This window comes from Echiichthys vipera, assembly GCF_963691815.1.
Source record: "Echiichthys vipera genome assembly, chromosome: 22".
Taxonomy (NCBI): Eukaryota; Metazoa; Chordata; class Actinopteri; order Perciformes; family Trachinidae; genus Echiichthys; species Echiichthys vipera.
In genome coordinates this window covers 7,524,802-7,538,238 of record NC_139847.1, presented here as the reverse complement: position 1 = coordinate 7,538,238, position 13,437 = coordinate 7,524,802, and the positions used below count along the sequence as shown (strand labels likewise).

Genomic DNA, 13,437 nt, shown 5'->3' with positions numbered 1-13,437 from the left:
AAAGTAAGTGTCTTAACAGCTAAGGTTCAGTACAAACCACAAGAAAAACTAGTCTCAGATACTGGGACATGCACTCTCTCCGGTTCTGTCCAATATTTCTATCCTCGGTGTGTGTTTGTGTTTGTGGGGACGTTTTCAACCATAGCATGTGAAACTTTGTCTTAAATTTTTGTTTTTGAAAGGTCCAGGTCTAAAAAAAGGGCCTTAAATTGTCTGGAGTTTAAGAAAGGCAGGCATTAAATTTGATCTGCGGCAGAGTGAACAAGCATATGTTTATTTGTTCTGTCTTTTTCTATTTGGTTTTAATTTTATACCTCTCAATATTCCCACCGCTTTATTTTGATTTTAAATGGTTTAGACTCTGCTAAACGGGTGACTGCACGTCTTGTGATGTGCCTAGCTGAACATTTTAACTCTAAAAAAGACTTTGATTTTATGACTGAAGCATTAAAGGAAACATAAGAGCCTTAAACATCTTTGTATTGACCTATTTTTGTCATGGAAATCATATATCTTTCTGTAAAAAACGTCATAAAAGTAATTCTACCTGTACTCAAACATCTCATGAAATATCTTCCATATACAGTTCATAATGGCCACACTCCCTTAAAGATTTCTGCTTGAATATTCAGTGTGACCAAACATACAATCCGCCCATCAACACACACACTCACAAGCCTCCTCTCCATCCACCACCCCCCCCGATCTCCCTTGGGACCCCCACGAAAATCTGGTGAAGGGGTCTCCAGTGCCAAAAAGCAGGAAGTCACAGCTGTGCTCATCCCCCTTTCAGCATGTGTGAGAGCGAGAATGTGTGTGTTTTGTGTCTCTATCTGCATCTGTGTGTAGATCTGGGTCAGTATATGTGTGTGTGTGTGTGTGTGTGTGTGTGTTTGTGTCTCTGTGAGTTTATCTGGCCAGTATGACGCTACTTTCTATTCTCCACCTCTTTGGTGCAGAAGTTTCCAGTGCCGTTAAATGAGAGAGACAGAGAAAAGCCTGGCTTATACAGGCTAATAAACACTCTGTGAGCCTGAGTTGCGTGTCAGTGTGGGTAATAGTATAAGACTGACTGCACTGGACTGCTCTGGTGGAAACACACACACACACACACAAACGTATATACATACGTACATATATATACTGTCAATGTTCTGCTTTTTCATTGTCCGTTAGCTTATCTTACTCTTTATTTTATTATTTCTCCAATTTCTCTTTCTTATTGCCCTCTGTTTGTTTTGTTTCTCTCTTTCTGTACACTACATGGCCAAAAGTATGAGGACACCTCTACCTTGTGTAATTTGGGTCTCCGGCCGTTTTTCGAGGACGAGTCCACTAATCGGAGGGTCAGCGGTTTCAATCTCCGACTCCACCTCCGCATGTCAAAGTGTCCTTGGGCCTGATACTGAACTGAATATTGCGTCATCAGTGTGTGAATGATCAGATTAGATCCTGATGAGCAAATTGGCTCCTCCTAATTCTTTTTTCATTCATAATGCCAAATATATATTGGTTCCAGCTACTCTCTTGTAAGGATTTGCTGCATCTCCCTCTATTCTGTGCTATTTCTCGGACAAGACAAGACAAGACATTTGAAGTCACCTCCTTGAGCTCTGGGATGTCTTAATGAATATTTCATAAACCAAGCGATCAGTCGAGAAAATAATTGTTGCTTGCCTCCCTAGTTCAGATCAAGGGGACAGAATACAGTGAAAACTTCGACCGTAGTATGCTTAAAACTTGGTTGCAACTTTAAGATGTAACATTACATCGCCGGCGTGCACAAAGCGAGGCCCATACAGAAACATTTTTGTGAGTTTAGCATGGATGAAGATGCTAAACTCAACCTGCACACAGCCCTAACATCATCCTCATCCGACACCTACCCCACTGCCCAACCTCACTGATGCTGTTTTGGCCAAATGGGAGCAAACCTGTTCAGCCGGATTATATTAGCTACAATAGTTGTAACATGTCGATGTCCACGTACTTTTGTAATGTATCTAATTTTCTACTTTGCCGCCGCTGTCTCGATCTCCCTCACTTCTTTATTTTCTGTTCTTCATCCTTTTTCGACTTTGGCTCTACTTCGTGCAGCCTCTGCCGCTCCTTGTGAAGCCAGCTCTTTGCTGTAAATCTCAGGCCTTTCTTGTTTAATAGGCGCAGTGTGCCTCTGTGACACGGCCGCCTTTGTTTTGGTTACAGATAAAATCATTGAAGGAAAACACAACAGTTAGAGAGAGAGAGAAGGAGAACGAGGGAGAGGCTATACAAGACCGAAGAGATAAAGAAAACCAGTGCAATGAAAGAAAGAGTGAGATGGACAGTTCCCTATTTTTATGTCTTGGTAATGATACAAAAAGAGAAAGCGAGGGGAGGAAGGAGAGGAAATGATAGCTGCTAAAAGAGTGATGATTTGACAAAGCACGTATCCAGAGCAGACTTAACCGCTTCCTAACTCTGAGGGACAGATTGAGATTTCAGACTGCCTCCGAACTCTGCCAAACTCTGCATCTACTTCCTAAATCTTGTCTTGAGTTTTTAACCTGCCCCACCTTTCATTCTCTCTTTGTGTGATCTCACTGTGATGTTACCTTATGTGCATGGTGCGGACATATGGAGCTGATCACAGCCGCTTTTTTGAGGGGGAAATGCTGACGAGTTGACAGGCAAGACGCTGCACTGACATCAAACCTCACTCCGCTGTCAGGACGAGAGAGATAAACAGATACAGGGAGAGAGAGGGAGAGAAAAAGAGGGTGGGGGAGTAGGGGGAGGGTGAGAGACAGAGAAAGAGATAGAGGGGGAGGTGAGAGAAAAGGAGGAGGAGAGATGAAGGGAAAAAAAAAAATGACTTCACGTCCAAGACTGGACTGCCCACTTTTTTCCCCTCAGCCTCTCTCTGTCTCTCAACTTTTTTTTTTCCCTCCGTCCTCCTCCTCCATGTGTTTTTTTAAATGATTTGGGGAGAAGAGGGGAACAGGCATTCAGAGCTTGGCTGACGGTGCAGGCAGGAGCGTCACATAGGAAAAACGGGAGCCTGAGGTGCAGCACACCGGGACTGAAGAGGACTGAAGAGGCTTGGGGGTGTTTTTGGATCTGATGCACAGGCTAAAAGATTGACTTATAGACAGAAGAGGCAGAGAGAAGGAGAGAGAGAGAGAGAGAGAATATAGATTTAAACAGACTCTTAAGCTTTAAACAATACATATACAGACAAGGAAAGCATGGAAAAAGACAGATATACAGATTCATTTTTGTAGACCTTGCGAGCAAGCTTAGATATTTTCCCAGACGGGACCGGAGTTTTTCTTCCACCGGAGAGAGAAGAAGCAGATGGACAGAGGCACGTTTTGAATGAAAAGAGGAGAATCCTCATCTTCACTCAGCAATGCTTTTGAGGAACTCTGCACTGAACTGCTGCTGTCTGCTGTGTTCCTGGACGCTGACACTATAGGACACATTTAAATTCACTGAATTCCTCTTGAGAAGAGGATCCACCTTGTTTTTTTGGTTTTTTTATATATAAAGTCCTTCTTCAGTGAAGGTGCTGTTCTGACTGTCACTATGTCTTCTCAAAGGTACTCTTTAACACCATCATGGACTTCTTGCCTTTTGGTCTTGTGCGTCCTGGATGTATGGACCACAGCCCAGCAACCCCAGCCGCAGTCCCAGTCCCGCCGGTCCAGGCAGATGCCACTCCTAACCTCCTCTTCTTCAGCTGGCAACCTCTCAGAGAGCGCGGAGAGCAAAGTGGAGCGCCTCGGCCAGGCATTCAAGCGCAACGTCCGCGAGCTACGAGAGAAAAGCTCCTGCTTGGACCTGGTTTTCCTGGTGGATGAGTCGTCCAGCGTGGGGGCCAATAACTTCCTGAGCGAGCTGAGGTTCGTGCGCAAGATGCTGTCCGACTTTCCCGTCGCACCCGAGGACACGCGGGTGGCGTTGGTCACCTTCTCATCCAAGACCCACGTAGTGACCAGGGTGGACCACATCTCAGCGCCTAAGTCCCACCAGCACAAGTGTTCCCTGTTCAACCGAGAGATCCCAGCTATCAACTACAGAGGAGGGGGCACCTACACGAAAGGAGCCTTCCAGAGGGCAGCGGTGAGTCAGACCTAAAGATAAAGTGGTGTCAGTGATGCATGTGAGTGAGACTGTGGGACTGAGAGTGCCTGCACGTGTGCACAGGTTCATCTGGTTAGTTGAATTTTGCTCACTTTCTCCTTTACTTTGCCTCTTCAGAATCAACATGACTTTTTATGAGGGGTGTGTGTGTGTGTGTGTGTGTGTGTGTGTGTGTGTGTGTGTGTGTGTGTGTGTGTGTGTGTGTGTGTGTGTGTGTGTGTGTGTGTGTGTGTGTGTGTGTGTGTGTGTGTGTGTGTGTGTGTGTGTGTGTGTGTGTGTGTGTGTGTGTGTGTGTGTGTGTGTGATGTTAATGAGCCCCTGCGTGGCCTTGCTGCTCCTGCTTCCTCTAAATTACACACCATCAGATAGTGAGGGGAAGCCACTCGCCTGGCTAATTGTTCAGGAGTTTCCAGTGATAAAAAATACCATTAAGAGTGAGCACGCGCTCATGCATGCGCAGAGCAACCCATGCATGCACAAAAATGAACTGCATGCATGTTAATGATATGTTTTTGGTCAAATTCCCTTTACTTAATTATCCCTGACACTAAACAGAAGTATTACAGGTTGCGCGGCTGTGTTTGTTGTAAAGGTAGGGGTTTTGGGGGTTATGTGGGATTACAAGGGGTCAAAATGTTAGCTTGTTTATGGTTTGTTGATTTGAGCTGCCTGACACCCCGCTGCGCATGCACACACGCACATGAGGACATATGGCACAGTTCATCCGTCAAGTCCAAACAGCCCAGCTGTAAAAGCTGTGTTGGTGGTATACGGGTTGGTCCTGTATAAACAAACACACACCTCTGCTCATGCCAGAGATCTGCCTTCAGTTAGGAGCTTTGTGGGCATTATTTTCAGTACACACAGGACAATATTAAGGTGCTTTTGTGGTCTGCAAACCCGTTTAGAAAAACCTGTTATTAAGCGTCTTTATGTCATTTTGCAGTCTGATGATAGTTGTTGCATCCACACAGATGGAAGGACAAATGGCTAACACACTGACTTGGTGACAAAAATACAAAATAGATGTTATGACTCGGTGAACTGAACGGATGGATGTGATGATGTGGTGTTGAATACAAAGGCTGTTACAGTGCGACAAAGATAACATCAGTGATCATCACAAGCCATTTAGCCATCAGTTTTAACAAAAATATATTCAGAAATATCAGCCTTAAAACCTGTCTCACGATCAGATACGCTTTACATACTGTAGGAACAAAAACAAGCAGTAAACTCTTTGATAAAGTCAGAAAAAATATAACAAATGAAATGAAAGAATACACCGTAGATAATAAAAATCACATCAGCCAGACAAAGAGGTCGGTGAGCTGAGGTTTTGCAGGTTTAACCTTCAATCCGTCCTGTTTAAAACTAATAGCCTTGGAGCGTATTCGCCGGCTTAGCACTGAAAGCTTGGCCCTCAGGACAGGTTTTCAGCTCGCCCTCCTTAGTTAAGTGCTGATAAGGAGACTGCTGGCTGCATCCCAGCTACTAAAGACCACAACAATACCAAGAAAAGGCTTTCTGGGGGGAACATTAGTGCCTTTATCATTATTCACAAACACTCAGAAATGTTTTGGGTGATTTATCAAGTGATGTAGTATTCTTAATCAGCCAAAGATGACTTTAGGAGAAAAAGAAAGACGTACTGCTGCTCTTGCTCTTGCTCTTAAGTCGCCTTCCAAACATTTGCTATCGATTCAAAGTTTGATTAGAATAAAAGATAAAATATCAGTCTGTGATTCACTTATCACATCCAACTCAATACTGCTGTATTACTTTCCAGTATGGCATCCGCATGGTGAGAGTCTGTAGGGCCAACTTGAGCGACACATGAGTAATGGGAGAGCTACGTGCAGCCTACGCAGAGCTGAGATTTTTTGGAAAGATAGATGAGCCTAGCAGATACAGGCCCCGAGAAGCAGCCGATCAACCCGGCACTCCAGAAACCGTCCCACACCTGATGGGTTCAGTCTGACCGATCTGTTTACTTTGTCTTCACATCATCAAGGAAGTGAAGTTAAAAAAAACAGGCCAGTTGTGATTCATCGTCTGATCTCTGCGTTATTTTATCATCCGTCTGAATCTGACTGGAAAAATAAAAGAAAGCAGCATTTTGTCATCTCTTTCCATTAGCTGCATAAAGGATGGGTCCGCTAACGCTGATCTACTAAGCGCATATCCGCCTGTCATCGCGTACCATCTGAACCGTAGGGGCAGTCGTTAGCACACGTGCCTCCATGTGTTTGTGCTCCCGTGTATCATTCTGAGGCTTCAAGGGAAAATTAAGGGTGTATGTGATGTGTGTGAACGTGTGCATCTGTGTTAGAAAGAGAGACAGCGAAAGTAAGAGAGAGGGGGAGAGGATAATTGGTAATTGCAGTATAATAATAATAATGCCATATTTTATTCCCTTGGCTGGTCTTGGCTGTTTCTAAGTGCTGTAGAAAGCTGGGATCCATTAAGAGAGACATTTTTCCACCAGCCCTGCATGTAGAGACAGGGCTTTCCTCCAGCACTCCTCATCGCTGTCTCACTCTGCTGTCTGTCTGTCTGTCTGTCTTTCTGTCTGTCTGTCTGTCTGCTTTCTTTTTCTTTTCACACAATACATCATTGGCATCAATGTATGTAGTTTAGGCAAAGATTGCATTTAGTGTTAAATGCATTAAATTACAGTAAACGTGTGAAGAGTATACTGAATGACTAAGCAGTGTTTATATCTGTATCGTGAGTAAAATCAGGCAATAAAGGTCGCTTTTAGCCAAATAAGTCAACTTTGAAATTCTCCAGCTCTCGCTAATGATGTCATACGCTTAAACATCTGTTGTACAATGTGTCGTCCCACCACATCTAAAGGTAAAAGAGTTTATAGCTGTTCTGAGCTCCAAGGCTTCGACAAAAAAGCCTAACCTGTCTTAGAAAGTGGTGAGATGCAATTAATTGTAGACTTCCTGACAGTCTTTCCTTGAAGGCATTCACAGTTTTGCACTCGAGTTTACACTTGAAACGTATTAGAAGAATGACAGAAGAGGGCTTAATAGAGAAGTTCAAATCCTGCATACTTTTTTTTTTTGCACCTCCTCCACAGCGGTCTCGCATTGCCAGAGCACGCTCCACTGTCGGATTGTTGGTTTCGGAAAGTACCAAACATAGTCGGAGTTGGAAAGTGGGTTTCTGACACTGCTACTGTAGACGATCGGTTAAGCAATTTGTTCAGGGCATATTATATACCGGAGCCAAAAAGGTGCAAATACAAATTCAGCACTTACAAAGTATTGCGGTTTGTTCGCAGCGTTTCTCTCTTTTTGCTTAACTGATATAATCCAGCACATCATTCTGTGTCTGCTTGTTTGAAATAGTGTAGATGAGGGTAAATGTCATACATTATGAGTTTATTAAGAGTGCAGCACTTTGTCATAATGATTCACACCGCCTCATTTCAGGATCTGTCTCTCCTCAGCTTTTCGCGTCTGACACGATAGCCTGGTAGCTGATGACATCACTCACCACGCCGTAGTTTCCAGGCGCTTTCACGAGCGCCCTACAAAGGAGCTGATTGATGACTTTCAGTAAATGTTTTCAGGCCCCTGGGGTTTAACTACTGTACCTGCGACAGAAGTAGTTCACATCACCCTCTCCGAACTGAATCATATTCCTTTCCTCTGTACTCACTGTAATTGCTCTGAAAAAGTCAATCCATTACCCTGCTCTGTTTTAGCTCTCTTTTAATATATTTTCCATGCATTTGCCTTTTACATGACCAAATGTCTTCAAGGGATATGGCTCAAAGCCTTTCATTTTTATTCTATTGGTCGCAAGTAATCTTGTTGATCCAGGAGTTATGGCTTTTTCCATTGTTGCGTTATTATAGCTTGCTTTGGATACGAGTGTCAGCTTTAAAAAATACAGCGAGAGAGAAGCCTGCATCTGTAATCGCCAGTTAAAAATCCCCGCCATCACTTGTTTTTTGTCTCATCATTTGTCTTCATCCTGACGATTTGCCTCAGGGTTGCCATGTGTTGCCAGATAAAAAAAATCCCTTGCACTCTGCAGGCAGGCCCGGCTTTGGCAAAGAAACACAAGCACTAGACTGGACTTGGCGGCTTCGCTGTGTCAGTCGGCCTTCACGGTTACATAAGACACAGACAGATGGGCAGGGTGTGAAGAGGAGTGCGCGAAAGATGGAAGAATGAGAGGAAAAAAGAAGAAGAAAGAAGGGAAAAAGCCCTTGGTCAAGGTATTGATAGAAAGAATGTGGCCTGTTTCTGGTGGTTATTCTCAGTAATGGTATTACCTGACTGTTGATTGGGCTCAGTCTGGTTCAAAACATACTTTAGAGGAGTTTACAGGCGTTAGCCACTTAATAAAAAGAGCTTTCCTGCTCAGCCAGCCACTGTGATTCTGAGACTAAAACCTGTAGAAGTTGCATTAGCAAGTGGGTTATGTTGCTCTGATTCTTCCGATGACCCTTAAAGTGCCCAACTCAGCAGGAAAACACACACGTTCACGCTCGTTATTCATACACAAATTCACACACACATGCACGAATGCACGCACACACGCACACACGCACACACACACACACACACACACACACACACACACACACACACACACACACACACACACACACACGCACACACGCCAGCTGCATGTCTTCAGAGATGTCATGTAGACTGTAAACTGGAGCGCGTGCATGAGAATTTATGTGCATGCATTTGGATTTGTAAACCCTATCTCCCATGATTTTAGTCCTGCAAACATCCACCGAGGGAATGAATTGAGACAAATATTTGGAGGCCGTATCGATCTGAACAGTGTAGTTTCAAGTGCTTTAATTTAAATAGTCACTGTAGATGTAAAATCGTATTATTTAGAAACACTTTTTGCAGGATGGTTCAGCTTTTCCAAGTAACTGTCATGTTTTTATAGTTAGAAAAACTTGAGTTAAAGCCCAAATTTGTCCAGTAAAATGTAAAAATAGTCCAAATGGATGTTTCAGTGGAGGAGAACACGTGTCACTCACACAGCTCTATTCAAGGTGATGCCTTTCTTTATTTAGCTTTGCCAGACCACAATAAGCAAAACAAATATCGCGGGTCTGGGTTTGTGAGGCCCCCGTCTCATTCCAGCGGGTCATCATCGTTTCTTCCATTCGTCCCATTTCTCCCATTTTCATGCCTTTCCATCATGCAGAGCCGCAGACCTCCCCAGCAGAGCGTCAACCAGGGGGAACATAACCATCGTCAGCTTTGACGCATTACAGCCAAAATATGCGGTATTGTTTTTCAAATGATTGTCTATTAGATTAAATGAGACTTGTGTAAGTTGCTTATATTTGGCCAGTGGAGATGTAATGTCTGAAGTGCATGCACGCACACACACACACACACACACACGCAGGGCAGGCACACACATTTACACTAGAGTCTGAGGCTTTGCCTGAATTTCTGAATAAGCAATGATGGGGGTGCAGCAAATTAAGGTGAGAAATGAACACCATCTATCACCTGAATGCTGGAAAAGTTTGTCTTTGGTGGGTGCTTTCAAGGGCCTTTTCATTTGTAGAAAATACATTTGCTCACTGGAGCATTTTTTTTATTCTCTTGGCTGGGGAAACTTTAAACAAGCCAATAAATTCTCACCAGCACTAAATTCAAGCTCAGCTCTCTCTATAAGAAGGTGGGAAGTGACATTGTAGAGATATAGCATGGAGAGCTACTTTTGCACCAACAGAATAAACTTATTTCCCCTTCCCTAAAATAGGATCAAGTGTATGACTGTTGTGCTAAAGTAAAAAAGGAAGACAGTGTTAGTGAAAAGAGCCTCTGCAAACAAAAGCCCACTGCAACAAATGAAAGCAAGGTGCATCTCTTTGATCCAGTCCCTAAGGCTGGACTCAGCTGTGATAAGATAAGGAAAGTCTCTGTTTCCTGTCTGTGCAACTGCCACTTCCCGCCATCTCACCCTTAATCATTTCCTCCTCCCCCCCAGCCCGTCTGCTTCTTCCCTCTCTGCCTCCTCCTCAGTGTTAGAGGGTCTCCGGCAGGGTTGGATGAGACAGAAGGATGGAGCAGACAGGCCACCTCAGCTACCAGCCAGAAAAAGGCCTGATAAGACAGAGGCCAGACATAAACGTCCACAGACACCAGAAAACAGATTTAAAATGTCTGAGCAGCAGTGGGTCAGCATCTGGGTCACTACCATTGCTGTTTATAGCACCTCATATATCTGAGAGATGATTAATCAGGACAGTTTCTTTATAGCCAAGTATAAACAGTAGTGTGTCTACTACTAAATGCGGCATAGAAATGGATAGAAGCCTTAAACCCTGTCATAAGTTTAATACTGTGTGTATTAACTTACAAGTGATTCTTTCCGTCTCCAGTTGTTTGATTTGAAGAATTTTAGAGCCTAAACCACAATCATTGGAGAAAGTCTAAAAAATACATAATATTGTGCAGCAGCATACGTTTCTTTCCCATCAATGATCATCATGTAAAGATTGAGGTTTGAGTTTCTTCTCTTCTTCTTTCTGGCTCACAAAATCAACGTTTTGTTCTTGTATTTCTGTTTCTTCAAACTCTTTCTTAAACATTTAGTTACATAACGACTGAAGGATTTAACTTCATTACATTGTGTATTGGTTTGGGAAAGTAGATTTTGTTGTAAGTAGATACCTTAATATAACTCCTGACTTTATTACATATAATAATATGTGCTTTACTTACATTGCCTGAGCTCATATTATACTACAAGTGTCTTTTTATTCTCTTACAATGATCTAATTTTGAGCTAGTACATCAAGTCCACTCCTTACACACACTTTACTGCGTGCTTACCTGGCGCCTATGCTCAGGGTGTAGTTGGAAAGTTATTCAGACATTGTCATGGTGATCGAGACCATAGACTCAACATTGACGGTGTGTGCGCGCGCTTTAGGGTGTGTGTACGTGTGTGTCTGTTTTGGGTTTAGGAGGAAATGCTTAAGTCTCGGGTTTTGGGCCTCTTCATACTAAATCATTCTGACAGAAATATTCTCTATTCTCTTCTCTCAAAACTTTGTCCATCAACCTCAAATATGCTTCACAGAGGCACAAAATGTTTTCCTCTGTTTTGTCGTCACTAATAGTTGTGTTTGGAGGAGAAAAAACCGTTGGCTTTGAAGGGAAATTATTTGCACATTTGCTGCTTTTCTTTGTCTTTAAATAGATGAAATACCTTTAAATCAGTCAAACAAGCTCTAAAAGCCACCGTACACTACCTGCTTAGCACCAAACACAAGACAGGCACAGTTGGCGACTAACTGGTGAACATAGTGCAGAACAGACCAGAGACCTAAATGAGGACTTACATTTGCCAATTCACCAGAAACAAGACTCCAAGTGAATGATAATGTTGCTCCGTAATCAGTTATTCTCGGTTTAAAGATACACGTTTACATAGCTAACTATCCTTGACTTCCGAACATGCATGCAGTCTGCCCTATACAGTGGTTAAGCTGCACTCTCTTTTACTGTGTCTAATGGTAGAGACAATATTTGCCTTTAATACTGAACGGTGGCCTGTTCACTCCTGTTCCTTCTCTCGTCACACTCTGCTCACCCCTGCCCTCCTCTCTGAAATGGATACCGTATATTTTCCAGAAGTGGGGGCCTACTTTCCGACCTCTGCACGTCCAGAAAGGACCCCGAGGCCTCGTCATTCACCATTGTCTCACACAAACGTGGCGTAACATGCATACTTGTCTGATGTAACTGACCTCAAAAAAAAAAAGTAAGAGACAGATATCTAACTTGACCATGATCTAATTTCAATCAATATGCAGAGCATGAATGCCTCATTAATACACCTGTTTTTCATCACAGTATTTTATCCACTGATACTGTTCTGCAGAAGCTGTCACGTATTGATAACTTGGGGCCCTTTGAACACCCTGACTTTCAGATATCTGTAGAGAAGTGTTGGCAGACATCCAGGTAGGTTTGAGATATGCACGCTGAGAGGTCAGCTGAGTTCAGCGGTCATGGCAACGGGTGCGTTTGCACCTCACTAGAAAAACCCACAAGAAGCTGAACATGGCCAAATATGTGCAACCTGTCAGAAAGCTGGATGCTTCAGAAGGTCTCTTTGAAGTAGTCCCAGCTGCTGGGAATTCTGCTCTCCCTTATCTTCCCAGTTCGACACAGCTACATCTATTATGGAAGTAATTATAAAAAGTTCTTAAAAATGAATCTTGACAGTTCATGATCCATTCTGTCAACCAAGAGCTGAAGCCAAGCAATGACCAATCTGTAAACTAGCAACACAGTTTGTTTCAATCTTTTTGTTCTGAAACATTTTCTAATAGATTTTCCAAACGCTGGATATCTCATTTGGAATAAAAAAGAGTGAGACTTTTGAGTAGCACAATCCAAGGTTGGTCCAGCAACTCTCCCGCTCCCCAGTCCCATCAGTACATTCAATACAACATAGACTAGTCATAGACTTGGCAGCGTAAGATCAGGCTATATCCTCCTACTACCTTCTTTATAATACTGGCATTGTTTTCACCTTGTGAATCTCTGTGTGTGTCGTCGTGGCAATATGTGGTCCTGGAGATAGCTACTGTGGTCAGGATTTGTCACTGCAATAACATAACAGCCGTAAAAGATGAAACTTTTGTGTGGTTTACATCAAAATGAAGGCAGAGGTCCAATACAGGTGTGGTCCGAGCAAGATTGACAGAAGTAGGGACCTGGCCCGATTAGGCTTTGCAGCTGGTGTGATCCCTTTGCAAGATGGTCTCTATTAGTTAGATTCTTACCCCTTCAGGAACCACTATGAGGCCAACACAAATTTAGGAAAACCCAAGCTCAGCTTTAATTGCCAAGAAAGGTCCTGGTGCTGAACTGTTAAAGAGAACCATTCAGAAAACAAGCTCGTCTGATTAGATTTCACACAATATCACCTAATTTTTTTTAACCAAAGTCGTCTGTGGGTGGTGGATAAAATGCAATTTGGAGAACAAAGACATATACATAAGTGTTGAAAACCACGTGTGACGAAGTGATCCGTGTGTGATAGACCTGACGCAGCTTGCAGCCATTTATGGATTTAAAAATGTATTGAAAAGGATTGAGTAATGTAGTTTGAAGGGGCGCATGTGTGCATCCATATGTATGTCGTCTGTGTGTTTCTAGAAAGTTTGCACAGCTTGAAAAGTTTTGCTGTCTCTCCGCTGTCGAATCAGTTTTCGTTCACTTATTCTGGACTTTGATGAAAGGTTGTAAATCACCGCAGTTATTGCTGATAAAGTATTTGGCTTCC

General features: G+C 43.1%; 1 protein-coding gene across 2 annotated transcripts in view; it reads left to right on the top strand.

The window, feature by feature from the left end:
• Positions 1-3,064: 3,064 nt before the first annotated feature.
• The window catches only part of svep1 (sushi, von Willebrand factor type A, EGF and pentraxin domain containing 1), a 91,488-nt gene continuing 81,115 nt past the window's right edge, over positions 3,065-13,437 (top strand). For both annotated transcript variants that reach the window (XM_083937098.1, XM_083937097.1), the window contains exon 1: positions 3,065-4,104. In XM_083937098.1, coding sequence (XP_083793224.1) covers positions 3,568-4,104 — 537 coding nt within the window. In that variant the 5' untranslated portion in view covers positions 3,065-3,567. The remainder of the gene's footprint in view (positions 4,105-13,437) is intronic.